Below are 27,628 nucleotides of genomic sequence, written 5' to 3' on the forward strand. Positions count from 1 at the left end.
CTTTGCCTACACTTTTATATGCCCTTTATACCCTTGTGTAGAACTCGTTGGAGGTTACTACACAGGAACTGCCCTTTTTTTTTTTTTTTTTTTGGTATCACTAATCTACACTTACAGGATGAATATTATGTTTATTAGGCTCTCCCCTATACCAGGTCCCCCCTATAAACCCCTTTATAGTCACTGTCCATCAGCATAGCAAAATGTTGTAGAATCACTACTTGCCTTCTCTGTGTTGTACAGCCCTCCCCTTTCTCCCACCCCCCTATGGATGCTAATCTTAATACCCCCCTACTTCTCCCCCCCCTTATCCCTCCCTACCCACCCATCCTCCCCAGTCCCTTTCCCTTTGGTAACTGTTAGTCCATTCTTGAGTTCTGTGATTCTGCTGCTGTTTTGTTCCTTCAGTTTTTCCTTTGTTCTTATATTCCACAGATAAGTGAAATCATTTGGTATTTCTCTTTCTCCGCTTGGCTTGTTTCACTGAGCAAAATACCCTCCAGCTCCATCCATGTTGCTGCAAATGGTAGGATTTGCCCTTTTCTTATGGCTGAGTAGTATTCCATTGTGTATATGTACCACATCTTCTTTATCCATTCATCTATCGATGGACATTTAGGTTGCTTCCAATTCTTGGCTATTGTAAATAGTGCTGCGATAAACATAGGGGTGCATTGGTCTTTCTCAAACTTGATTGCTGCATTCTTAGGGTAAATTCCTAGGAGTGCAATTCCTGGGTCAAATGGTAAGTCTTTTTTGAGCATTTTGATGTACCTCCATACTGCTTTCCACAGTGGTTGAACTAACTTACATTCCCACCAGCAGTGTAGGAGGGTTCCCCTTTCTCCACAGCCTCGCCAACATTTGTTGTTGTTTGTCTTTTGGATGGCAGCCATCCTTACTGGTGTGAGGTGATACCTCATTGTAGTTTTAATTTGCATTTCTCTGATAATTAGCGGTGTGGAGCATCTTTTCATGTGTCTGTTGGCCATCTGTATTTCTTTTTTGGAGAACCGTCTGTTCAGTTCCTCTGCCCATTTTTTAATTGGGTTATTTGTTTTTTGTTTGTTGAGGCGTGTGAGCTCTTTATATATTCGGGACGTCAAGCCTTTATCGGATGTGTCATTTTCAGATATATTCTCCCATACTGTAGGGTTCCTTTTTGTTCTATTGATGGTGTCTTTTGCTGTACAGAAGCTTTTCAGCTTAATATAGTCCCACTTACTCATTTTTGCTGTTGTTTTCCTTGCCCGGGGAGATATGTTCAAGAAGAGGTCACTCATGTTTATGTCTAAGAGGTTTTTGCCTATGTTTTCTTCTAAGAGTTTAGTGGTTTCATGACTTACATTCAGGTCTTTGATCCATTTTGAGTTTACTTTTGTATATGGGGTTAGACAATGGTCCAGTTTCATTCTCCTACATGTAGCTGTCCAGTTTTGTCAGCACCACCTGTTGAAGAGACTGTCATTTCGCCATTTTATGTCCATGGCTCCTTTATCAAATATTAATTGACCATATATGTCTGGGTTAATGTCTGGATTCTCTAGTCTGTTCCATTGGTCTGTGGCTCTGCTCTTGTGCCAGTACCAAATTGTCTTGATTACTATGGCTTTATAGTAGAGCTTGAAGTTGGGGAGTGAGATCCCCCCTACTTTATTCTTCTTTCTCAGGATTGCTTTGGCTCTTCGGGGTCTTTGGTGTTTCCATATGAATTTTTGAATTATTTGTTCCAGTTCATTGAAGAATGTTGCTGGTAGTTTCATAGGGATTGCATCAAATCTGTATATTGCTTTGGACAGGATGGCCATTTTGACGATATTAATTCTTCCTAGCCACGAGCATGGGATGAGTTTCCATCTGTTAGTGTCCCCTTTAATTTCTCTTAAGAGTGACTTGTAGTTTTCAGAGATCCTGTCTTAAGAGCGTGCTCTGCCTAATTCTATTTCAAGAGCAGGCAAATCGATCTTTGGGGATAGCGGTCAGGATGGAGTTGCCCTGGGCGTCCGAGGGCGCCTCCCAGGCACAGAGAGGCTGTCTCTCGTGACTTGGGTGCATGTAGAAAAGTGAGTCAAGCTGCCCACTGAGTATATAGATGCCTCATTGCTCATGTGCTACACCACGGTAGGAAATGAAAGGTAAAGTTCTGAATCTAGAAATGTTACTTGTCCTGATACATAACCTACTGTGTTTCAGAGAATCCGGGAACTGGAGGATAAGCTGGAGGCCCAGAAGCGCCACCTGAAAGAACTGGAGGAGAAGGTAGGTGGCCGGGTTAGGGCCGGTCACGGGCTTCTTTCCAGGAGGTGTTAGCACGAAACCTTCTCTCCCTCCTGCCAGCGTCCTGATGCCCCAAGACAAGGCTGCGCCCCCAGCCCTCCCTTCCCTGCCCCGATCCCCGTCACCCCGCCCCCCAGCACTAAGTAGCTCCTTCAAGCACTTCTCTAGGGAAGAAAAGTGCAGTTTGGGACCAACTATCTGTGGGGTGGCATGGGGGCATGTCTCCTTTTCCTCACAAAAGACCTTCTGCTGAAGCCCTCTGACACTACCTCACTAGGAAAAATGAAGCGACCCTTTTTTTGGAGTGATAAGTCAGGTCAGGCTGTGGTTAGGCTGGTGACACACACTTGCCACAGACATTGGTTATCTCCCATGGACTCATTTACGTTGAATGACTCCTGTATGCACCAAACTGAATAGCTGTGGGTTCTTGGAAGTCTCTTCCCTCCCAGAAGCAAGCCAGGCTGACCTGTCGCAGGTTGACACCAAGCCCCATCTGTCTTTCTATGGGTATTTCCATTTTAGGGGTGAGAAAACTGAGCCTGAGATAGAGTCAGACATTGTCCCTGACCCCACAGCTTGGAAGGGATAGCTGGGGTCTCCAGGGGCCTGCTGCCCACACCTTGACACAGACACGTGAGTCCTGCTCGGGACCCTGTGTGCACCATCTTTGTTGCGGCACTTACCACCTCCCGTATGTCTGCTTGGGGACAGGGACCAGCTTTTATTCATGCCTTCATCCAAGACAGTTCTGGCTAGAGAGCAGGGCAGCATCACATGTTTGTGGGCAAGTAACAGCCGAGTAGAGAGAAAAACAGTAAGCATTCTGTGCACAGAGGCGAGTCCCTGTGTGTGCAGCCATTGCGGGGAAGAGTGGGAAGGGGCATTTGGGGGCGTCAGGTGTCTGAGAGAGGAAGCCAGCCCATTCCACAAAGTAGGAACAAAGTCACAGGAGTCGCCCGAGGACAGATTTCAGGGCTATCTAAAACTAGGGTGACAGCCCCTGCCTGTCCTGGAGGGAATCAAAGACAGTGTGCCCGAAGGGACAGGCCAGCTCTTCAGATGCCACACCAGCGTCATGAGCCCGCCCGCAGGCAGGCTGAATCCACCGGGAGCCCAGTGCCTCTGGCCTGCACCCCCAGCAGTGTCCTCAGGGGGGCAGCCGAGAGTCGCGGCTGGAGGCCCCAGGGGCAGGGGTTTGGGGCGGGTGTTCCAGCCAGAGCCGTGGCGGCCCCCGCGGGAATTCCGGCCCCAGTGGATTCCTAAATCAGACGGGAGCGGCACACCCATGAGACGGCACTGGCTATGCCCTTGGTCCAGGAGAGAAATGCCTGAATCCTCTTTCTGGCTCTTTTTCACTCTTTTCTCAAAGAAAACGTGTGTGGATCGGTCTATCTGCTTTTGTCACAGAAGGGAGTTGCCGAGGCTGGCACACAGAGCAGACGGCCTCCTGTAGGGCCAGAAACACCCAGAGATGTGTGCACGCACGTCAGCACGCCCCCGCCACGGGCACGGCCGGCCTGTGCTGCTGGAAGAGCGACTCCAGCGCCATTGTCAGGGGGCTTTGTCCTTTCCAACCCCCTCCCTGCCGCACCCCGCTGGGTGGTCCGCGCAAGTCCTCCGCCCCCAAGCCCCCGGGCCTGTTTTCCCACGTGGGAAATGAAGAGCTGGGTGATTGCACAGGCCCCTTCTAGCCCTGACTTACGATGATTCTAAAATTTGAAAGTTGGCTGCTGTCCGTTTGGATTTTAATTTTTAAATTAAAAGTTATTACCTTGTTTTGGCTAAAAAAGAAAGAGAATTCTTTTTCAGAGTCTCAGATAATGTCAAAATCTACTTTCAAACTGACTTGTATAATTTTTCCTTCCTTTAAATCCCTCCCCCCTCCCCTTCCCCCAACTCTTGCGCTTGTTTTTCTTAAAGTAAACTAATCAAATGGTCCAGAAGATTTTTTCAACAGGGACTTCTCTTGGGAGAGCAGGTCCTGGCAGGGATGGTGCAGGGGGAGGGGGTTCTGTTTGTCTGCGGGCTGGACGGGGTAACCTGTGACCCCGAGTGGGGCCTCCGTGACCCTTGTGTGCACGGCGCTTGCTGGGGCAGCCACGACGATCAGAGGGGCCCCTCCTCTCCTTGTAAGGCGTCCCGCCCGCCAAGGTGCTGCAAGAAGGCCTCATCTCAGCACCAAGGAGCCCTGGTGCACGGTGTCAGCCCCTCCGTCTGAGTTAACGAGGTGTTTGGGGAGTGCACAGGGACACCCCGCCCTGGCCGTGGCATCCTGTAGACTGGGTTTCCCAGGTGCAACCCGCTCCTGAAGCCCGTTTACTCCCTGTTTCTCCTTCTGAACCCGGGGTTGTAGTTCTTGTAAAATGCTGTCCTTGTCCGTACTACATAATCTCACATGTTTTTTTTCCTTTCTTTTCTTTTCCCTCATTTTCTTTTGGTCTTATTTTATAGTTTCTATTCCTTTTTTTGTTTTTCTCACTAGCATTCATTCTGTGGCCTTGACGACTTCAGCGAGCCAAGAACTCGGGTTGGTATCCTTTCATTTTCATGGATAAAAGTGGTGATTTTCCAAAAAGGGGGCAGTCTTCCGACGCTAATGTGACATTCCCTGAGCGACAAGGGGCCATGCAGGGCGGCCTGGTGGCTGACTCCTCGGTTCTCTGGCTCACTGGGCCCAGAGGGTGGGGCAGCCTGGGGTCCCTGGGGAGTCCCACCCCTGGGAAGCAGGTCAGGAGAGCTCGCTGTGAAAGGGCAGTGGGGCCCTGGCTGCTTCCCACTGTATTTAATCTTGAAAAGGGCAAAGGTTCTGTCCATTTTGTCTTCAGCTTCCGGTGGTTTACATGGCCTGTAGGTCAGTAAAGCCTCTGTAGGGTCCTGACCATAGTGGGCTCCCGGGGTCAGAGGTCTGCAGGAGCAGGAAGCCGCAGTGCAAGTACAGGACCTGCATGAAAAATGCCCAGGAAGCCTGGGTAAAGAGCCCCCCACTCCGTGCTCCTCCTGGTCCCCTTGCCCTTGACCCCGAAGCCTGGCTTTGATGTCTGTGCCGTGCTCGGGGACCTTCCGGTGGAAGTCATAAGCATTTGGTCCTCCTCTGATCACTGGGCCCTGGGCGGCCCCAGGACCTGGCTCTCCCCCAGCTTCCTGTTTTGGCACCAAGTCCTTGCCCTTCTCTCTGCTCTGATTGCCCCCCTTGGGGCTTGGGGCCGATGGGTCTCCCAGGGCCTCTAAAGTCTAGACTTCTGGCCTTGAATCCAGCTGAGAGCACTGTGAGCTCTGGGGGTGCCTGCAGTGCTCCCTGGCTGCCTGGATCCCCCGGTCCTGGTCCTGATGTCATTGCCCTGAGCCGAGCCCTGTACGCACAGCCCTCGCCTGTATCTTCTGTGTCCCTGGGCCTCGGCCAGTGCCTGGCACAGGCTGGTGCTCGTTCAGGTTTGTGCAGTGAGTAGAGGAATGATTCCAGGACTCATCACATTGGGAGTGGAGCAGCCATCGGGGGTGGGGGGGCTGCCCGGAGGACAGGGACCCTGCCTAGCCTGTCTTCTCCTCCACTGGATTGCTGGGGAGGCCTCTCAGGGGGGCTGTGTAGTTCAGGACAGCAGTGGGGGTAGGGAGGCCGACGATCTAGGGGCTTTGTCCACCATTTTAACCCTTAGTTCTTGAGTCATTTCTAACTATTTTTTAATCTTACAGGATAGGAAAAGAGTTTATGGAATAAACTGAGTCCCTACAGCAACCCCAACCCCATTCAAACCAAGATTCAGCAGCAAAGCAAGCTATTCCAAGCCCAGAGACTGAAATCAGAATTCACGTGTACTTGGTGACAGCCTGAACGGGAGGCCTTGTGGACCTGTGGCTGGGCCCTGGCTCGGAGGGGCTGAAGGAGTTCCACAGGGACCATGGGGATTTTGTCAAGCTCGGGGCCACATCTGAGTCCCCACTGTGGCACCTTCGAGAGCCCAAGGGGCAGAGACCCGAACAGCAGGAAACTAAGTGCCATTACGGGAACCTGAGTCACCAGAGAGCCACCGCACTGTCTGGGGCCCGGCCGGAGTCCTTGGCCCTCCTCTGCCTGCCCTCCCGGGCCACGGTGGCACACCTGGCTGAACACAGACCCGTGTACTCGTGTCTCCAGAACTGTGCTCTGTGCATCTGGGATCTGTCGGCCAGAGTGACTTACAAATGTCCTTATGATCTGAACCCAAAGTCAAGCCCCAGCCAGCAAAGCCTTCCAGATCCACGTGCAGCTGGACTCAGCATCTGGCAGCCAGCAGGAGAGAGCAGGACGCTGACGCGGGGCTGGAGCCCTGCCCACTGCAGAGGAGACCCTGGGGGCCACAGATTTCTAAGGCGGAAGCCACAGGATCCATCCCTTTCACAGGCATGACGCGGTGCAAGTCCCAGAGCATGACTGTCCCTGGGGCCGTGCGGAAAGAGGACTGAGAGGCGGACACAGCCCTTACTAGACCATGCTTGGGCTGTCTTACATCTTGGTTGTGGTTTGCAGGAGGCTGTCCAGGAAGAAATGGTGGCCACTGAAGTGCCCTTGGAGCGCGCGCGGGAACAAGGCCCCTTTCAAAGCGTCTGAGACCAGGTCTGCTCTCTTACAGTCATGGACAAGGAAGGAGCCCTTCCTGATCTGGGGAGACTGGTCCCTGAGCCAAGCCTCCCAGGAGAGGGGGTGCGGCAGCCAGAGGGCAGGGCGCCAGTCGGTCAGACTCAAGCCCCGGAGGGAATCCTGGAGAAAGGAAGTTACTTTTGGATGTTTTTGCTGTTGTTATTCGTGGGTGGGCGGGAGGGGGGCATCCCCAGAAGAGGCACCTGCTCACATGACTGTCCTCTCCCAAACTTTTGGAAGGAGTCAGAATATATCAAGTGAAATAGATGATAGTGAATGTGAAAGAAGGGGTGACAGTGTCTATGTTGAAGAACCTGATGAGGGCGAGGATGGGGTGACCCCAAGGATGGGGAGAGTCCCTGCTCCATGTTTTTTGGGCTGCAAGAGCAGTCCCGTTATTTCTAGTGGGAAGAACCTTCAGAGAAAACTAAAATTACTGCAATTCGGGCCACTGAGGGATCCGTGGGGCAGGGAACCCAGAAGAGGGGCTGAAAATTCTTAGAAAGGCAAATCCCAGGATGAAGAAGGACATGATGATAAGCACAGAAGGGGCCCCCCAGCCAGATGGGGAGGGACGTTCAAACCAAACCAAAGGATTGGGGGGCTCTCAGCAAGTGCACACCAGGACAACTGAGAAGAGACCATTCTCTTGTGAAGCCTACACTCCAAGCACCTGCTACACTAGCCTCCATTGACTCACCAACACGTGGTGACCAAATGTGAACAGACTGAAGTTTTGCTTGAAAAAGCAGGCATCTGAGCACTCCAGGTGGGGGTGGGGGTGGGGGTGGGGAAGCAGGCAGTAGGCAAGAATGAAGGGCGCCTCTGCGCTCTCTGGGCCGAGGAGGCGCACGGAGCACTGCTTTGCTGAATTAACAGGCAGAAGCCCTGGCAGCGCACGTGTCTCCAAGGAGCTGCTCTGCCCGCACGGAGTGTCCATCCTCTCCCTGCTGCAGGAGCGTGCTGGAGGGTGGTCCTCATGCCCTCCTGTCCCTGTCCTGTCTGCTCAGCTCCCCCACCCAGGCAACAGGACAGGAATGGCACTGACTTTGAAGTCAGACCCACCCGGGTTCACTCCCAGCCTGGCTGCTTCCCTCCAGCAGATGCTGGTCAAGTACTTGCTGCTCTGAGTCTTAATTTCCTCCTCTGTGGAGTGGGGGTGATGGCTCCCCTGCAACACCTCACAGAAGGCCTTCTTCACACACAACCAGACCTACAAGACTCCTGGGTGCCGGCAGGAGGCACAACAGGCAGCACCCGCTGCTCCCCAGTGGGCGTCCTCCTCAAAGGAGACCATACAGCCAACGCGGGACCGGGAGCCGTTCTCTTCGGCCCCCGTGGACACCGCGCAGGTGCAAGGGAACGACGAGGCAGGTATGAGAGCTGCCCCTGCTTAGGGACCCAGAGTCCCTCATAGGAGCACTTCTTAGGATAGTCCCAGGCATAGCTTTTAAGGTTCCTGTGAGGGACCGGCTTGGTTCCAAGCACCCTTGCACCGAGAGGGCCTCAGAGCTCGGGCAACCCACCGGGAGTGCACTTCTACTTCAGCCACAGCCCTCCGTGCCCGGGTGAGGTACACACCTCAGGATTGTGGCTGTTGCCTAGTAACACAGCTGGTGTTCTACGTGTGTGTGGTTTCTAGGGAAGCTGAGCTCTAAGGTCAGCAGAACACAATGTTAATTTCTCATGCAGAAGGGAAAAGGGCTGAGCCCACCCTTCCCCACCACCCTCCCACCGATCTACTGGGAGGATGAACAGAGAGCCTGGGCCACGTTCTCCTGCATAGGGACAGCCACACAGTGTGGCTTAAATGCATGACCACCCTGACCCCTCACTCCCCCGTGAGGGAAATGCAGAGGGTGGGGCTGTGCTGAGCTGATGCTTCTCAAGTTAGCTCAACCCAGAGGTCCCAGATTTTGTGACTGCACCCAGCACTGGGGGGCCTCGGAGAGGAGCGGTGGGTGCCTTCCCTGACCCTCGTAGGGGACTGTGGTTGCCTCAGAGAGTGGGACCCCGTGCCTTAGAACAAGCTTTAGTGCCTTTCTAAGTGAATTCACTACCTTTCCTTCCATGGGCCGCTCTTGCCCCCTTCCCTGGCCACCCTCCCACGCTGCAGGCTGGCGGCCTCACAGTCTGGTCTCCCTCCATGACCAGCTTATGACAGAATCTTGCCCGATGCCCCCCGTACAAACAATGGCATGTTTGTTTTTGTTTGTTTTCTCACATTTTACCAGAACCTGCTGGAAGCCTGCCAGATTGGGTGTGAGGTTTGGGGTGCTCTTCCTTGAGGTTGTCTAAGAACCCCTAGGGGCTTCCTTAGACCCAAACTATGCCCCAGATTCCATCTCTGTGGCAGGTGTGGCCGTGGCCCTCAGACTGCTGGGCTGGCCCCCTCTCCTTCCCTCCTCCATCTCTCTGGGGTTGCCATTCCGTATGAAGGGCAGACTCCAGTGCCCTGCTCTCAGCCAGGGTCTGTACCCCTCCTGTGACCACTCTCAGCCTTACGGAACCGCTCCTTGTAAGGTCCTGTCCTTACAGCTGCCCTAGGCTTGTCTGTTCCCCTCCCTACCCAGGTTTCCACCCCTGGGATGCCCGCAGGGGTTGATACCCCACAGACAGGCCACGTTCCTGTTTATCTCCCTAAGATGGAGAGGGCTCATTCCAACTGAACCTCAGGATCTCAGTAACTTACCAAAATGAGCCTCAGGAGAATTCCCTAGGCTGAGGCCTGGGGTGCAAGCACCTCTGTTTACCTGTCCTGGAGGAGGAGAGAGGATATGCCTTCCCTTGGGGCTGCTGTCCTGAGAAGTGGCTGGAATACCTGCTTCCTCCTCCTCACAGACAGGCCATTCAGGTGAGCACTGGGCTGCATGCAGCTGTCGGTCACTGCTGCTCCAGGATGCTCTTCAAGCTAATGTCCCTGGGTGGGGCCGTACCAGCCATAGGACCAGGCACTTGGGGGCTCATGACTCATACAGTGGCAGGGAGGGGACGGCTGTCCATCTTCTTTGCAAGGGGCAGAGTTAATTGCCTAAGATCTCTGCAAGCAGGTAGCAGACCTCACAGCCCAGATAGCTGGTCCGGAACCACACAACGGTGCCTCACCCATCGGCCCACAGCTAGCGTGCTGCATTTCTGCGTGCTCGGCACTGTGCAGAGCGCTTTGCATAGATCAACTCATTTATCCCTCCGCAGATGTTGAGTCAGGGACTATTTTTACCCACCCTTACCTGAGAAGTTAAATAATTTGTCCAGGATGCCACTGAGAAATGATAGAGGCTGGCTTAGAGCCCAGGCAGTCTGGCTGAGATCTGAGTGTCTCCGCTACACCCCCTGAGCCAGCAGGCGCCCTGCTGCCTCTGACCGCGCTGTGTCTGTGCGAGCCCCGGGCCACCCCTACACGTTGGCCACTACACATAGGCTTTCCGGAAGGACTGGAGTGGGTAAGATGAGATGACGCCCAGGGCATCGACAGTCCCCATGCCTTTTACCCGGCGAGTTCTGGGTCCTTGGTAAACATTTGATGTGCCCAGAGAGGAGGTGTAGAACTTCATTCACTGGAGTGAAGACTTGAGCTTTACTATTGAGAATTTATGACATTCTGATGGTCCTCCCTGGAAATCTTATTTCACCTCTTTGTACGCACAATATTAAGTGTTTAATTCCAAGTGACTCTTCTGTGACTTTCTTGCTTTGGGTGAGTTCTGGCATGCTGGCTTGTAAAGCGAGAGGCTTTCATTTATATTGTATGACGTGTGCAAATGAAACCCAAGGCCCCCGCTCATAAATAATCCACCTGTTTTTGCCCTCCTCAAAGGATGTTTTCCTGCACAATCTGAAGGCCCTGCAGCTGCCTCGAAATCTCCAGAAAGTCAGTGTATAAATTCACTTAATTTTATTAAGTCTTGACCCACGTGAACTATGTACGGGATGGAGCCAGCAGCTAAAGGACAGACTGAAAAACGTTTCAGCTATGTTGTCAGAGCCCCCAGCAGTGACGGGTTTGATACAATGAATGTTGATGTGAAGATTGACACGTCCTGGATATTCCAGGACATAGAAGATGGTGGTGAGGAGCACGGATGTCCTCCGGAAGAAGCAGCCCGAAGGCCCGGTGTGGATAGAGGGGCGCTCAGGAAGCAGCTGGACTCCTCAGAGCAGAAGCTGTTGCCAGCTGTGGGCAAATCCGTGATGTCGGCGTCCAGGCTGCAGAGCAGGTAACTATGCCATTTGGACCTCTTCTCTGTATACTCCCAGGGCGTCATCATCATGTTAGATGGTGTGTTGCATCGCTTCCGTGGCTGAGGAAGCTGGCTCACCTCCGGTCCGTCGCCTGCTCTCAGTCCCTTCTGTCCTTCCCGTCCTCCGCTCCATGTCTCAGGGGCTGAGCCTGCCAAGCAGTTTCCCAGGCTCCCTTGCGCACTGGCTTCCATCTGGGCCCAGCCAGTGGGAGGCACCAAAGGGAGGAGGAAGGGAGAAGCGAGGGTATTTCCCCCTCTCTTCTGCTCTGAGGCTCACCTCCAGCTGTGGCTGTCCTCAGTCACCCCGTCTGCCTCCTGTGGTCCTGCCCCTGCTGGGTGGCCTGGCCCCTGGAACCCACCACTTCCTCCCTGTGCGTCCCACCAGCCCTGGGGACAGAAGTGGCTCCAAGCAGTTGGGAATCTCTGGGGTGCCTGGCATTTGTCTGGCCTTTCACATCTTCTGTCTCCTTTGTAGCAGATTCTCTGAGTTTGTTTCTTGCTGCTAAACTCCCAGGGGTGGGCTCTGTTTTCCTGGGGGAATGAACATGGGCCAGAAGTTGGTCACTTGAGTTTAGATCTCTCTCAAAGATTCAAAGCCCATGCTCTTTCCAGGTCATTTTTTGATACCTAGGACAGCAGGAAGAGGTGGGGCCTTGCATGTTTGTAAGAGGAGAAACAGCGTGGAAATGAAGTATGGGTGTAGCTGGAATCGATTCTGATAGGCTCACCAATATTCCAGAAGCCAAGTGTCCTAAATCTATCTGGGACGTCACCATTTTCTTGTACTTTCCTTCACTTTAATAAAATCAAGTCATTAAATGTGTATTTACATGTGCTTTACTTTTTTTCCCTTTATGTGAAACTTTTCACATGAAGAAATTCACTTATCAGAAAAATTATTTTGTTACTCTATGTGATTGTCCATTCACTCATTCCCTCACTCATTCGTCACTCACTCACTCATTCCCTTTTCATTCACTCATTCATTCCTTCTCTCACTCATTCATTCATTCTACAACCCGCACTTACCCCCACCCACCAAGAGTCATGTACCAAGTACTATGAGTTGCTCAGGCCACTGTAACAAAGTCCCACAGCCTGGGGGCTTAAATAACAGAAATGCATTTTCTCCCAGTCCTGAAGGCCGGGAAGTCCAAGATCACAGTGTGGGCAGGGCTGGGTCCTTCTGAGGCCTCTCTCCTCGACTTTCAGATGTCTGTCTTCTCCCTGTGACTTCAGATGGTTGTCCCTCTCTGTGTGTCTATGCCCTAATCTCTTCTATAAGGACACCAGCTGTATCAGGGCCCACCCTCGTGACCTCGTTTTAACTTATTTTTTTGAAGACACTTTCTCCAAATACAGTCACATTCTAAGGTACTGGGGGTTAAGACTTCCACATATGAATTTGGGGGTCACAAATCTGCCCATAACATCATTCGTAGGGGTTGAGAGATGGGGAAGTTGGGGCCCCAGCCCTGGAGATGAGCGTGCAACCCACACATGGTCATGCACTCAAATCTTCCTCCAGAAAGGTTGGCAGTGAATGCCAGAAGGTCAGCAGGCTAGAGGAAGGTGGATGGGAAACCCTGCCAAAGGAGACTTCCCATGTGAGGGAGGGACGGGGCCCCGGGCACACCCTGAGCAGTGGAGAGGAGGGGGCCTCTGCTGCAGGGGCCTGGGAGAGGCCCACCTGGGCCTGCCCGTGGGGAAATGGGGGCTGTACCTTCTGTCCCCTGAGGGCAGGGTGCACCATCTTGCAGGAGCGGGGAGCAGGGAGGGGGGCTGGATCTGTGGCTGGGGTGGAGAAGAAAAAGACGTCAACACTCACCAAGAGCCCACCAGGTGCCGGCTCAGGGCTGGCCCTGCACGTGCTCCATCATCGCGCCCTCTAACCCAGTGACACACAGAGGCTATGACCAATCCCCTTTCCCACGTGGGAAACTGAGGCTAAGAGGATGAAATGCATTACCCAGAGTCACTGAGAACTGAGGCCAGGGTCTGAATATAGATTTCAGGCTGATTTCCCAATGGGTTTGGTCTAGCCAGGGAGGGTAAAGGTTGGTAGCATACATTGGACTTCAGTTAAAGGCTTAAAATTTCAAAATATTTATAAAAATAATGAACAGCATTGTGAGAAATTTGGGAAATTAAACGCACACCCATTTTCATGACACTTTCGTTGCAAATTCATTTCTAATCCAAATGCAACAGGATTACCAATAGCTGCACAGGCGTGGAGGGCTCGGTCCCTGATAGGCACAGTCACATGCTTGGCATGGATCAAGAGATTTAATCATTAAAACAAAACTAACAAGGAGGTAACAGTGGTATTTTCAATTTACAGGTGGGGAAATAAAGCTGCTGGGTAGTTAAGTAACTTCAGGGTCACGACCCAGCTACGTGGGGAGCTGGGACTCGAACCCAGGCAGCCTGCCCAGAATGGTGACTGCAGTCAGGAAGGACCACCTTATCCTGCTGCCCTGGAGGGGCAAGAGACTTTCACAGCACTCTTCGCAGCCCTGCAAATATTAATATTTTTTAACTCGTCATTAATCAGTGAAAAGTTGTGCTTCAGTGTCTATTTCCTGTTTGGGAGTGTGTTTGTTTCCTATGGCTGCTAAAAAAATCACAATGAACTGGGTGACTTAAAACAACACACATGCATAGTTTTGCCCTTCTGGAGGCAGAAGCCCTAAAGCCCGGTCACTGGGTGGGTCAGGGCGTCTGGAGGGCCAGGCTCTCCCCAGTGGCGGTAGTGGGTGGGGGGAATCCGTTTCCTTCCCTTTTCCAGCTTCTATAGCTGCATTCCTTGAATTCTTTGGCTCCTGGCCCCTTCCTTCAGCTTCAAAGCCAACAAACAGCACCTGCCTCCGTGGTCACATGGCCTTCACCTCTTGTAGCTAATCTCCCACCTCCCTCTTGTAAAGACACCTGAGATTGCAGGTAGGGCCCACCTGGATAATCCAGGTTCATTTCTCCATCCCAAGATCTTCAGCTTAATCACCCCTACAGTCCCTTTTGCATTTTAGGTGACACCCAAAGGTTGCAGGGATTAGAGGCTGGTTATAATTTAGGGGCTGTTATTCGGTCGGCCACAGTGAGGTCAGTCACTTTCTGCTTAAGGTATAAGAATAATAACAGAATTAAGTATTGTTTTATATTTAATGTTTCAGGCTGGACTCAAAAACTAAAAAGAGAGGCTTTTCTTGTCTCTTTCAGATATCACCACATTTTACACAGTCAGAAGGCACTCAGCCTGACTCTGATTAACCTGGGGCCACGCCTCAGGTTCGCTTTGGAAGGAGCTTGATTATAAACCACACAAGAGGGCACACTCCCTTCTGTCACTCCCGAGACGCTCCCCCAGGGCCTCAGAACTAGAGTAGAAGAGGGGGCTCTTGGCCTTATTATTCATACTAATGCATCATTTTATTTAATCTTCACAACAACCCTCTGAATAAGGGGCAATTATTTCTATTTTACATAGTGGTGAACAAGCTCAGTTAAGGCCCCACGGCTGGTACGTGGCAATCAGGAGGCAAAGACAGGTCCTCAGCCAGGGAGGCAGCGTTTGTCCTCGAGTAGCAGGTCGCCTGGCCTGGACTTGGGGAAAGGAGAAAAGGAGAGGGGCTACACAGAGCTTGTCCATGTAGGCTGTGAGCACACTTTTCATGTTTCCTGGTTTCCTATAAGAGAGGTAAGATTGGCCCATTAAGGGGATTTGAACTAGGAGAAGAGAGGCCAGACTGTGGTACCAGCAGCCCAGACTTTTCCCTCCAGGCTTCTTTCCATCCCCGCATGCGTTTCCTCTCTATGTAGCTGCAGTCTGTCTGGGTTCACATCCAGTCTGGGTACCACTTTGTGTGAGACCCAAGCTCCACCATCTCCCCAGGATAATTAAAAAGTCTTCAGGTCCCTAACTGTTAGACAGGTAGGCTGGTTCCAACTTTGCACTTTTCTAGGTACTACAAAGATGAATTCTTTTACTTGCAGAAACTTTTTTTTATTTTTCCTGAATTTCAATCCTTTCCTCAGAAGAGTTTCACAAGGGCATAGCTCAAATGGGGGGCAATGGAGCACAGGGTCAAAAGCATGAGTTTGGGAGTCAGATGGTGTGGACTCTAAAATGCTGTGTGACCATGGGCCAGTTGGCTGGCCTCTCTGATCCTCAGTTTCCTTGTGTGTGAAGTAGGGGTAAGGGAACTCATCACAGGCTGGTAACAAGAGGATTACTTGTGACAATGCAGATAAGCGCTTAGCCTACAGGGCTCAGGCTCAGTCCCCTTAGGTGGGACCAGCAGACCTTGGGGCACTGGTTTAGGGATAAGGACACCTTAAGAGTACTGATGTGGGTGCATTAGCACTCAAGAGATGTCTCTGAAGTATTTTAGATCATCTTGAAAAAATACATATGAATGTTTTACAAAATGCAATTTTGTCAGAATGTCAAATTGGCCAAGTGACAAAAAAAAAAAAGGTTGACCTCGATGTGTGTGAAAACCTTAGGCCGTGTTTACTACATCCTGAGTAAGTGCTCCCTGCCTCAATGCTGCAGAATTCAGGAGCTGGAGCTGTCTGAGAGGGACCTTCTCCAGAGGGTGGACCAGCTGAGCGCCCGCGTGGTCCAGGAAAGAAGCGCCTCTCTCCGGGCCCAGGAGAAGCTCCAAGCGCTGCAGGGGGAGCTTGTCAGCCAGGTACTGTTTTCCTTCTCTGCCCAGGTTCCAGCCCAGCAGGGTGACCCCATATATTTGGGCCAGCCCGGGAGAGCCAGCTGGGGGGTTAGAGGGATCCTAATTCCAACAGAGCAGGCAGGAGCTGTGGGGTCTGCGGCAAGGTCACGTGGCCTCTGTGGGCCTCAGCAGCCTCGTCTGTAAGATGGGATCCCCGTGCACTGTGCCAGTGCTTTGGGTGACCTGTCGGGGCTGGGCACCTGCTGGGAGCTCTTGTCAGAGATTCGTTCTGTGGCCTTAGTGCCTGACAACAGGAGCCGGCTCTGGCCTAACATGAGCTGATGGGTGATGCAGTGACCCTCCCTCAGGAGCCTTGTGCAGGTGGGGAGACAGGACACCAGTCACTCCACAGCTGGACGCTGGGTGCCATGAGGGAGGCACTGGCACAGCGTGTGTGTACGTGGGGGAAGCCGTAGAGAATGGAGACATCTGATTTGGGCCTTGTGGAAGGGCATGTGAAGCGTGGGTAACAGCATGGGCAAAGGCAGGGGCGGGTGGGCGAGCATACCCAGCCCAGAGCAGAGGGTGCGGGTGGGGAGAGGGCACTGGTGTTCCAGAGGGACCGAACCCCAGGGCCACAGTGTGGACCACATTCTGAAGGCAATGGGACAGATGCTGGAGGTCAAACCCTGACCCTGCCACTCATTAGTGAGAGCAAGTGACCTAGGGCAAGTGACTTAACCTCTCTGGGCCTCAGTTTCCTTATCTGTGAAGTGGGATGATAGAGCAGCCACACCATCGGGCCTTGTGTGGGTTGAGTTCGAATGTGTAAACCACTCACAGCAGTAGGCATTTAGACAACACGGGCCACTTTCATAATTATTAGCCTGTATTGAAATACTCCAGGGGAGAGATGATGAAGGCTGGAGGTAGGGCAAGTTTAGGAATCGGAGGGCAGCTGTGTGCGGCACCAATGATCCCCAGAAACACTGTTTCCGTGAATTGCTGCTTACAGTCCAGTGTAAAGAGTGTCGAGTTGCAGGTTGACTCCCACAGTGGGTGGTGAAATCAATTCCTTGAGTCACAACCAGCATTTAAAAAGCGGAATTGACTAGGAAACATGAATAGGCACCACATGTATGAAGGGGGGAGCTATTTCATGAAACTTCTGTCTCAGCTGTGTGTGTGTGCATGCGTGTAATGTGCATGGTGCTAAAATGTGTTTCTTATAGTGGGGGACAGTCGAACAAGTTCAAGAAACACTGGTTTAGCCAGTGAACTAGGGTGTGGAAAGATAAGGAGTTCAATTAAATTGAAATCAGTCTGAGATGTCAGGAAGACATGTCAGCGCCGTTTTTTCCCCCTTTATATTGAACTCTTCACATGCCAAAAGGCGACTTAATGCTCCTTGGCTGGCGCATCAGCAGCCTCAGAGGTCTCAGCACTAGATAAGGTGGTGGGGTGTGGGATTCCACCAAAAATGGACTCGCTCTGTGGGAATGAGTTTCATAAAAATTTTTTAGCCATTCCCTATATACATGTCAGATTTCCAAGGTGAGCCAGACACACAGACCTGCAATCATGAGATGTACACAGCATGATGGGGAGACAGAGGACGCGGGTGCCCAGCGGGGGAGGTGCTGTGGGGCTCAGAGGCACAGCAGGACCAGCACTTCTCAGTTGAATAAGCCCTTTTCCGCACACATCCCTGTACTACATTCTCATTGCCGTCTGTATGCTCCTGGGAGAGGCCTGTCATGAAACCCCACTTCCAGGTGAGGGGCAGAAGTTCAGGGTGGTAAGGGGGTTTGCTCAGGCTCCCTCAGCAACCACTTGGCCTAAATCTCTCGCTAGAGGCACCCGCATTTCACAGCACGTTTTGTCAGAGTGCGTGAATGAGTTGTCTCTGCCCTTTGCGCTTGATAGCTTCCACAGGGCAGGTTCACTCAATTGTTGTCAATATTCCCAGCAAGCATTTGCATACAAAGAGAGCTGATTTCTGTAGTGATCTGTTTTCATTCTGAAAGCTGACCGAGGCAGATCCGTCTAGGCAGCCCACCACCATGTGCTCAGCACCACTGATTACGGGATCCACACCGTCAGGCAGACCAGGGCAGTTTTCCTCCCAGGGAATGTGACCCCAGGTTCATCTACCCCATATCCCGCCAGATCAAGCTGTCAAGCCTGCCGAGCTGCTCCCGACGTGCCTGTGTCCTGTTTGCACTTGTGGTTTTGCTCTGGCTTCTGCAAGCTCCCCACGTGGAGAAGCAGCACAGGTACCAGCAGCTGAGAGAGAATTTAGCACAGAGGCAGTTGTACCTGTGCGCTTAAATTAATTCTGAAAATGAGCCAAGGACTCCCATTTCGCAGTGGCTGGGTCACCCCCGCCCAGCTCACATGGGTCGGGGGAAGGCAAGGTTTGAGAGCAGGGAGGGTGCGCTCCAGGCCACGAGTCAGTTACATGGAGGCTGGCCCCTGACTGCAGTGACTTTTAGGGTGATAAGTTGTGCAAGTCACATGAGTGTATGTCCTGAGGGGTCAGCAGTTCCTAGCTCCATTCACAGTACTGAGCAGCCACTATGACCTGGTGGTCCTGTCTCACCAGCCAGAAGCCGAGGCCAGCTGACCCTTGCTGGGCCGAGTATTAATCTTCAGGCGCCGGGAAATGGGGAGATCCGGGAGGTCCTGGGGTGAAAGTGGGGAGGCTCAGGGGGTCCAGGCGGACTTTGCAAACTGGCGCGGAGGTACTCAGTAGTGGAAGCCCTGGAGCAGCGCAACAGACGCGCCCCAGTTGACGCCTATCCTGCCCGCTGCGGTTTCCTTCCCAGGACTTGGGGAGCCCACAGGCGTGCAGGCCCCTGCTGTGGAGAGCTGAGCAAGACACTCGCCTCCACTGCAAAATCTAAGGGAACGTAAAAAAAAAAAAAACAGTAAGCAAGATAAATAATATTTTGAAGGAGTATTTCTATGCAAAAAAAATCCATGATGAACACAATACCGAAGTTTACACAACGACAGATCGATGCAAGCGGTCTGCCCCTGGGCTGGCTTCCTGACGCCCTCCTCCGCCGCCGACTTGCAGGTTCTGGAGAAGGAGCGCGCGGCCCGGCGGCAGCGAGGGCGGCTGCGGCATCTGCGGGAGCGGCTGCGGCGCAAGGACGCGGCGCTGGGGCGGCAGGCGGCTGCCCTGGAGCGCTGCCGGCGGACCCAGCGGCGCCAGCTGGGGCTGGTGCGCGAGCAGGAGCGCGGCCTGCGGGAGCAGGTGCAGCGGCTGGAGCTGGGCGTGCGGCGCCTCTGCCGCGCCGCGGGCCTCCTGCTGGCCGAGCTGGACGCCCCGGGCCCGGCCGGGCTCCCGGTCGTCGTCGACGAGGCCGCGGAGCTGCGCGCCCTGCAGGCGAGGGCTGAGCGCGGCGAGCGCGAGCGGGACGAGGCGGCGCGCCGCCTGCGGGAGCAGCGCGCCACGGAGCGCCGGCTCCGCGGGCAGCTGGAGGAGCTGCGCTGCCGCATCTATGAGCTGAAGTTGTCGGAGATCGGCCTGCAGGGCCGGTTGGAGGACCTCGTCCAGCAAAACAGGAACCTGCGGCAGGAGCTGGGAGCCCAGGCCCCCAGGGACAGAGCGCCCAGCATCGCCTCTGCTGGTCACTGTAGCCTGGTAAGTGGCCTCAAGCCAGGGCACGAGTGATTTATCGCTTTTTTTCTAAAGTTCTGGTACAGCCACTTGCTTAAGTCACTTACTTAATTACTCTTTCGGTGTCCAGTCTTCCTATTCACCTGCCTGTCCCATCCATCCATCCTTATTCCCATCCAGCCACCTACAACCGTCTGCCCCATGGTCCTACCCATGCACCCTCACCCACCCATTCTCTGCACCACGCCCTCACTCCCCACCTGCGCCCCTGCTCATCCACCCGCCCACCTACCCACCCTCACGCCCATTCACTTGCGCACCCAGCCATCCGCTTGTCCACCCGTGCTCCCTTCCCTCCTTCCCCACCATCTGCTTGTCCATCTCTCCAGGCAGCCAGTCAGCTTCTCTCTGTCCCTCACATGTGTTCCCTCCAGACCGTCCATCTATCCGACATTCCATGGGTTCCTGCCGTGTGCCCGGCCCTGTCTAGGGGAGCTCCTTGGTGTGCAGTGCATGGCACTGCCACGCACTGGGGCCGTTTCCCTGCTCCACGCGCTCCCTGCCGAAAGCAGTCAACCCCTTTTCCTCCTTCCCATCTCCAAAGGTGACGGCGGTTCCCTGCACAGCAGTTCCTCACATGGTCTTCATTTCTCCTTCCTTAGACTGTGAGCCCCTTGAGGGCAGGGCCCGGGTCTGACGGGTCTTTGCAGCCATGCCTGGCAGCAGCGCACAGGAGGCCCCCAGGACTGGGCAGTGGAAAGCACATGGGGTTGGGTCCCTTGCTGATTCTCCTGTTTACTAGCTGTGTGAGCCTGGGCACGTTTCTTAAGCTCTGGAAGCAAGGGCAGACTGGGTATTTATTTATTCACTTGACTGACAGAATAATAAAAATTTGCATTTAATATATTCCTGCCATGTGCTTGGCCCCCAATGGGGTCCTTTCAAAGCCGTTGTTCCATCTAATGCTCATGCACACCATGATGGGGAGGCTGAGGTTCAGGGAGGTGGTGCCCTGGCCTGCTGTCACACAGCTAGCAAGAGGCCGAACTGGAATTTGATCCAGATTTGATGGGCTTCCAAAGTACCCTGTTTTCCTGCACCAGGCTGCCTCCCCGGAAAGAGCGCGTTAACTCAGCTTCCCTCCAAAAGCTAGGCATCCCTGCTTCTCTCCCCTGGGTCAGTTGGCACTTAAGGGAAAATGAGAGCCACCTTACCCAAAGGGGACTGGTTATTCAAAAAAATCAAATTTGTCTTTGGATTCAGACAATCTATTTTAAATTAAATGGAACTTTAAACCATCTCCATTTTCTTTTCTTAAGATAGTGAAGTTTATCCTGCCAAGATCATTTTAGTGCTGAGTTTGTCTGTGGTTGTATTTTGTCTGTCTGTCTACTCTGTCATCTGCCTGTTGTTGCTCATCTGCTGCCGTGTTCTTTCTCCATTGTGTCCATCCGATAAAAGGAAAACAGTGAGTGTTTAATATTGGCAACATGTAATTTTGGAAAATAAATCATGTGTAGATGGAAATTGTCATTCAGAATTCTTTCTGTAATTTTCCTAAAAGTAAGATTGAAATTTCAGGCTGTGGCTTAAGACTTTATTCTCCCCATCTCTCAGTCTCTCCAGACACTGCGACTCATTCTTTCTTCTAAGGAAAAGCTGAATACCTAAACTCTAAGGGACTCCTGCTAATATTTTGGACGTTCTGTGTTCTCTCATGTAATCCCTAGAACAGCCTGTGAGCCAGGGGCTGTTATCCCACCGAGTAGCTGGGATAGCCAAGACCCGGGAGGTTAAGGGACTTGGCCACAGGCACCCAGCTACAAAGTACTGGGGCCAGCATGGGGACATGGGCCAGATCAGAGCTGGGACTGCAAGCTGCTGCCGTTGCCTGGAGACCCTGGGGCCAGAGTTTGTTCCTGAGCGTCTGGGGCCGTGTCGGTGGCTGGATTCAGGAGTTGGTGGGCCACCAGTTCGCAAGCCCCCCGTGACGCATCTGTGACCTCGGTGTTTCACACTTGCCGGTTATAGGTCCCAGTGCTCTGGGGACTGCATCTCACATGGGGCTCATGCTCTTGAGGTTTTGCTGGAGATGCTGTGCACTGTCAAAAGCCTCTTGAAAATTCCCTAAATTGCCCATCAGTCGTGGTCCCCAGCCAGCCCTCCTCTAACGTTGGGAGAAGCCAGCCCCTTGTCAGCAGAGGAAGTTGGGGCTGCTGTTTAGGAACCTGTGGAAGAGAAAAGTGGGTCCCTCAGCATCGGAGCCTCTCGCAGGGTCGGAGCCAGGGCGGGTGAGATGCTCATGCGTGAGAGGCAGGGGGGACCCCAAGCAGACGCCAGTGCGCCTCTGCCTCTTACCCACCGTGATGCCTCTGGGCAGGTTACTAGACCTTTCTGTGCCTCAGTGTTCCCAGGTGTGAAACGGAAATGATACTGAGACTGGCTTTCTAGTGTGATTATGAGGATGAAAAGGAAGGTACGGGGAAGGCTCTTAGTGCCACACCCCATACATCGTGAGTGACCTGTCACATCTGGCTTCTGTCCCCATCACCAGTGCCATCTGCCTGGGCTTGTGGTCGTCCGGTGGGATGTCGGGTGGGATCACCCACTCTGCCTACATCCTAGTTCCTCTCTCGCTTGGTCTTTTGCTTGTCCAGGGCTTCTCCTGGACTGGAGTAGGTTAAGTGTGACCGTGATTCATCACCATGATCTGTGGGGGCTGCCTGGGCTCAAAGGCTGGGAGTGCACAGGGCCTGTGGTCACCAGCTCCTCCGCTGCAGGGGCCCCCTGGAGAGGGCTGCCTCCAGTGTGGTTCTCCTGGTGAGCGTCGGAGAACCTGTGCTGGGAGGTAAGGGTCAGCCTGCAGGAGGGGTGAGGTGGGTGAGGCTCCCTCGCTGTCAGGAGACCCGGGGAGGGAAGGAGACTGGCCTTCATCCTTGGAACTGGGCCCTCTTATATTCATAACAAGTACATAAGACCTGCCACCAGGCTGATGTTCTGCCTGCTTCATAGACGGGGAAGTGGGGACCCAGGGTCATGCAGCTCAGGAGCGAGGGGGTTTAATCCCAACCCTTGCTGTTCCTTCATGTCCAGCCAGCCTCTGGGTTGGGAATTTCCCAGGCAGTTTCTGTTGCTCATGCCTCCGCGTGCAGACCCCTAGTGGTGGATTGGAATGGCCCTGCAGCTCCTGAACTTGGGCTGCTGGGCTTCTGAGACCACCTTGGGGCAGGAAGTGACACAGAAGGTAGGAGGGATGCAGAAATGACACAGAACACTGAGCAGCCAGGGCCTTGTCCAAGGGAGGCGAGCAGGAGGCCCCAGCCAGCCTGGAGGGCCTCAGGAGAGGCCACCCAAGAGACCATGTGCAATTGTGCCCTGCCAGGTGCACCCGCCTGGCTGGAGCTCAGGGGCAGGAAGGGCCGCGTCACCCTGATTGCTCCTGGAGGAACTGCTCCTGGGAGTGTCAGCAGCCCTAGGCGAACTGAGTGCCTTACAGCCACAGACATTTAGTCTTTCACGGTTCTCGAGGCCTGGAGGCCAGAACCCCAACGAGTCAGCAGGGTGTGCTCCCCCTGGAGGCCTCTTCCGGCCTCTAGGGCTGCAGGGGTGACCCGGCTCCTGGCCCCATCACCCCAGTCTCCGCCTCTGTCCTCACTCGGCCTCCTCCCTGTGTGCCTGTGTCACTTCTCAGGACAAGTTGTAGTGGATTAGGGCCCCCTGCCCCAGTATCAGCTCATCTTAACTTACATCTGCAAAAGGCCGCATTCACAGGTACAGGGGGGAACAGAGGTAGGACCTGAACATGACTTAGGGAGACAAATGTTATGTGGCAGGTGACAGCTCAGGCCTCCCCCCCACCTCCTTCAGGTGGTGTTCCCTCTTCTGGTCCTCCAGAGGTCCCCAGGCTTCCCTTCTCATGGCCCTGTGGGAGCACTGTCACCAGCCAGGACTGGGGTGGGGAGTGCACAGGGTGAGCTGCGGAGACAGCACTGGGGGGAGCCAGGGTGCCTCGGCCTGCTCCAGCCGTCACCCCTTAAGGACCCATGTGCAGGGTGGTCATCCTGGCAACAAGCACATGAAACCATTTCTGGACCCATGTCACCCCCTTGGGGTCGTGTGAATGCAAGCCCTTCCCCAAGAGCAGCCTGTGTGACTGTGCACTGCCTACCCTGCCTTACTTGTTCCTTTACTCCTGTCTTCCTTCCAACAAAAGCGGACCCTTTCAGGACAGCACTGCCCTCTTGATCTTTCGTCGCATCCTCTGCTCTGCACAGCACTTGGCACTGGAAAGAGCTTGGTAAACATTTACCAAGTGCTTCCCCGAGGAGGAGGGAGGGAGGTGCACCCTATTCTCAGTTACTGGAGCCCCGTGGCTGCGGGCAGGCCCCTGTGAGGCTGAGAATCAGAGGAGCTGCATTCCCGGCCAGTGGTTGACACTGTGAGCTCAGGATGGCTTTAGCGCCTGTGGATTCTGCTGGGCCCCAGGGTAGCAGAGCTTGCTGTCTACCAAGAGCCCTGTAAAGATGGAACGTAAGTCGGGTAACATTTCCAGCGTAAGCGTCATTGGGCGCTCACCCATCTGGCTTCTAGCAATCTGAAACGGAGCCCTGTGAGAACCCAGGCTGGGAGAGGTCCCGCGAGGAGAGAGCTTGCTTCTCTGTGTCCGCTTGATCGTGGCTTGTGTGTTTCTTGCATCACATGCTCTGACTTGCAGGGGAGGTAGGCTCTCATCCCACTTGCTGAAGATCCCTCCCAGGGGGACTCAGCCCTGCAGGGAGCAGCTTCCTGTTAAAGCCAGACAATAACAGTTCCCCCAGGGGGAGACACGTACAGCTCAGAGATTCTCCCACCTCGGGGGGCCAGTGCCTGGCTCTACTTCTTGGGACCCTGTAAGCTTTTTGAGTCGTTTCATATCTTTGTCTCCATTTCCTTATCGATCAAATGGGGACCTAGGCACTGAGTGAGTTTCCTGGGGCTGCTTGGCAAAGGACCACACATGAGGTGGGCCATGAGGGCAGGGTGGGGGGTGCACAGGTCGTCCCTCTGGGCATGTCTGCCTCTGTATCCAAACGGTCCCTTTTAGAAGGACACCAGCTCTACTGGATTGAGGCCTATCCTAGCTAGGTACGTCTGTGGAGACTGTATGTCCAAACCAGGTCACCTTCTGAGGTCCTGGAATCCAGAAGCTCAACTCCTGAAGTTTGGGGGAACACAATTCAGCCCATAACAAGACCCCCTCTGGATCAGCTGTTCTGAGGCCCCAGGATAGGGTAAAACTGTCAGGTCCAATTCCCTGACGGTGGGCGACACGGGCTACTTCAGCTCCGTATGCGGATGTGGACAGTCCCCAAGGTGTATGGCGGTGTCTTCGTGCACTTCCCCTTCCCCTGCCCTCTATCTGTTGTTGACGCGTTTAGTCCCTTACTGACCTTTAGAGGAAGGCACTCTTTTGTCCCCATTTTGCAGATGAGGAAGTGGAGATTCCGAGAGGTTCATAACCTGCCCACGGTCACATGGGTATTCAGTGTTGGGCCAGGATCTGTGCCCCATGGGCTGATCCCATAAGTGTGCTGCGAGCAGCACGCTTTGCTCCTCCTATAAATGCTGGTCAGTGGGTCAGTGATCAGTATTCCGTGGGTGCCCACTTGGTGCCTAACTCCATGAACCTGAGCTGCATCCAGGGGCAGGGAAGTGCATGAGAAACCCCTGCCTCATGGGGTGACAAGCACCTGCATAGAGGGGTGGGGACAGAGGATGGTGAGAGGAGGGGCCCAATAGCCTGTGGGTCACTGCTGGGGCCCTGGTGCTAGGAATGGGCCTGGACCCAGGGCCGTGGGGTGTGGCAGGGGCTGCCAGGCTCTGTGCTACTCTCAGAGCGCCTGACAGCTCTGTCTTGGGCCACCTTGAGAGGAGGACGTCCCCCTGAGAAGGCCCCTGGGAGGATGTGAAGTGCCAGCCGGTCACCAGCTCTCAGGCAGTGTAGCCGGAGATTTTAGAATTTAAATACTAGAACCTACTGATAAGCAAACTGCAAAGCCAGACGTGGCTCCTCAGGGTCTTGGTCTGGAGTTGTGTCAACCTCAGTGCCCGTGGCCGTGGCTGTGTACCTAGGAAATCATAGGCAGGGTTTTGAGAGCATCGCACATGTGTGTGATTTCCCAAAGTGACAGTGCATTTCTGAAGGGGCCGGGACCCAGGGAGGGAGGAGCCAGGGAACTGAGGCAACCCCCAGATCATCTCCCTTTACAAATTCCCTGACTCCCATCGCCTGTGAGCAAGTTCAAATTCCTGCCCCCAGTTTTGGAGGCCCCCGCTGCTCTGGGCTGGGATCCTTCTCCAGCCCCACTGCCCACTCCTTCCCCTGACCCTGTCCCAGCTTCACTGAGCTTCTGCAGGCTCCTCCTGAATATGCGGGGCTCTTCCTGCCTGCCTGCCTTCCATACATCTAGAAGCTTCTACTGCCCTTTCCCCTCAATGGCGGGGTAAACCTCCACTACTTTCTCTCAATTCAGTACTGCCCTCGAGGCTTCCCTGACCTTCTCCCTTAGCGACCTGACCCATGCCTGGAAGCTCTGACTCCTGCTGGGCTGGGCCTGGAGCCCATGCCCACAGCTGTGTGTTCCTCGTCACTACCAGCTGGTACTGATTCAGCCCCGCATACCAGCCCCTCGCCATGGGCTGTGAAATTGAAAACCTAACGAAGGCTGAGCCCTAGGGAAGTGTGCATCAGATAGAAAGTCATGAGAGACGTCAGGGCGCCCACCCAGAAGGGCCTGTTGGTTTTATCTGCTGGGCTCTGGGCGTCATGGTGTAAATTACGGTGAGAGTAATCACCGTGAGAAGATATTCTATTTACTTCATATTTACAAAGCACTTTCCCAGACAGGATCTCATCAATGCAGGGCAGTAGTCGGGCAGAGATCAGTGTCCTTGTTCCCAATCCCACAGCCCAGAGGACATGCCTTGCCAGGGATCTCAATGTTTACAGTTTCTAGAGCAAAGTCATTGGAGCCCAGGTCCCTGAAGACACGGACCATTCCAAGGACAAACCCCAACTGGGACGGCATTTGGGGAGGGGGATTCTGCTCAGGGTCCTGGGTGAAAGGAAATCTGAAAGGACTGTGATTTGTAAGATAAGTAAGGCATACCAGCGGATGCATGTGAATGTTCTTTAGCAAGTGGGCACTGGGCACCTGCCACGGCCCAGGCCCTGTGCCAGGCACTGGGCTGGACAGGTGACCCTGGTCTTTGAAAGCCCACAGGCAAGACAGACACAGGTGTGGACAGTGGTGATTCGGGCTGCAAATTGCTAAGGCAGGGGACAGCCTAGGGCTGAGACCAGGCCTAAAGGGTGACAGGAGGCTCACGCAGGGAGACGGAAAGTCACACTTGTAAAAATATCAGTGTCAGGCTGTCATCCTAGAGCTGAGATCTTGTTCCACATTGACAGCAGTATCAGGAATACTGGACGCTCTGCCAGCCTCCCTGCTCCACAGTGTGAGTAGAGCGACCCCCAGTGGCAGTTACAAGAATCTCTTCTTGTTCAGAGAGTTCCAGGCAGCTCACGGCTTGCATGTATGCAAAAGTATACATGACACATTTGTTTGTTACTCACTCCAGCAGCAAACAAGGGCTTTAGAACACAGTGCCAATAATGTCAAAAAATGAAACATAGGCAAAAGTCATGAATACACAAATAATATAAAAGGAATACAAATAGCCAGTGGTCTTACACAGAAAGGTCAGCCCTACTAGTTATAAGATAAATACCAATGTGCAAAACCTCAATATTCAATTTTATTCTGAATATTTGTCAAATATTAAAAGTACCTTGGCACTGCTGAGAGTTGGTAAAAATTGGAAACAGCCTAAATGTCCAATAAGAAGGAACTGATTTGGTAAATGAAGGCATTCTTCATGTCAGAGATAGTTGGACAAGTTAAATACCAAAGTGCAGAAGAACTTGGGGAGAAATAATCCTCTCATAATATCAAAGGATAAAAATGAATGAAGCAAAAATCGACATTTTATAGAAACACACTTTTGAAAGAATTTAAATGTCTATGTATAGAAAAAGCTTGGAAGGGTAAATTCTAATTTCATCACGTTTGTGCCTGGGTTTCACTGTATTCCTCACTTTCTTCTTTTGGCCTACCTTTCAGAATAATTACATGTTAAAGCTAAAGCCATGTAA

General features: G+C 53.3%; 2 protein-coding genes across 2 annotated transcripts in view; both read left to right on the forward strand.

Moving 5' to 3' along the window:
* The window catches only part of JAKMIP1 (janus kinase and microtubule interacting protein 1), a 151,146-nt gene extending 144,111 nt beyond the window's left edge, over nt 1-7,035 (forward strand). The window contains exons 20-22 of the mRNA XM_036921157.2: nt 2,194-2,259; nt 4,763-4,807; nt 5,971-7,035. Of these exons, the coding sequence (XP_036777052.2) occupies nt 2,194-2,259; nt 4,763-4,807; nt 5,971-6,000 (141 nt within the window). The 3' untranslated portion in view covers nt 6,001-7,035. The remainder of the gene's footprint in view (nt 1-2,193; nt 2,260-4,762; nt 4,808-5,970) is intronic.
* A 3,681-nt stretch (nt 7,036-10,716) lies between these two features.
* C5H4orf50 (chromosome 5 C4orf50 homolog) overlaps nt 10,717-27,628 on the forward strand; it is a 105,383-nt gene continuing 88,471 nt past the window's right edge. The window contains 3 exon segments of the mRNA XM_057503223.1: nt 10,717-11,112; nt 15,692-15,830; nt 18,889-19,458. Of these exon segments, the coding sequence (XP_057359206.1) occupies nt 10,817-11,112; nt 15,692-15,830; nt 18,889-19,458 (1,005 nt within the window). The 5' untranslated portion in view covers nt 10,717-10,816.

The sequence above is a fragment of the Manis pentadactyla genome, chromosome 5 (assembly GCF_030020395.1).
Source record: "Manis pentadactyla isolate mManPen7 chromosome 5, mManPen7.hap1, whole genome shotgun sequence".
In the NCBI taxonomy this organism is placed as follows: Eukaryota; Metazoa; Chordata; class Mammalia; order Pholidota; family Manidae; genus Manis; species Manis pentadactyla.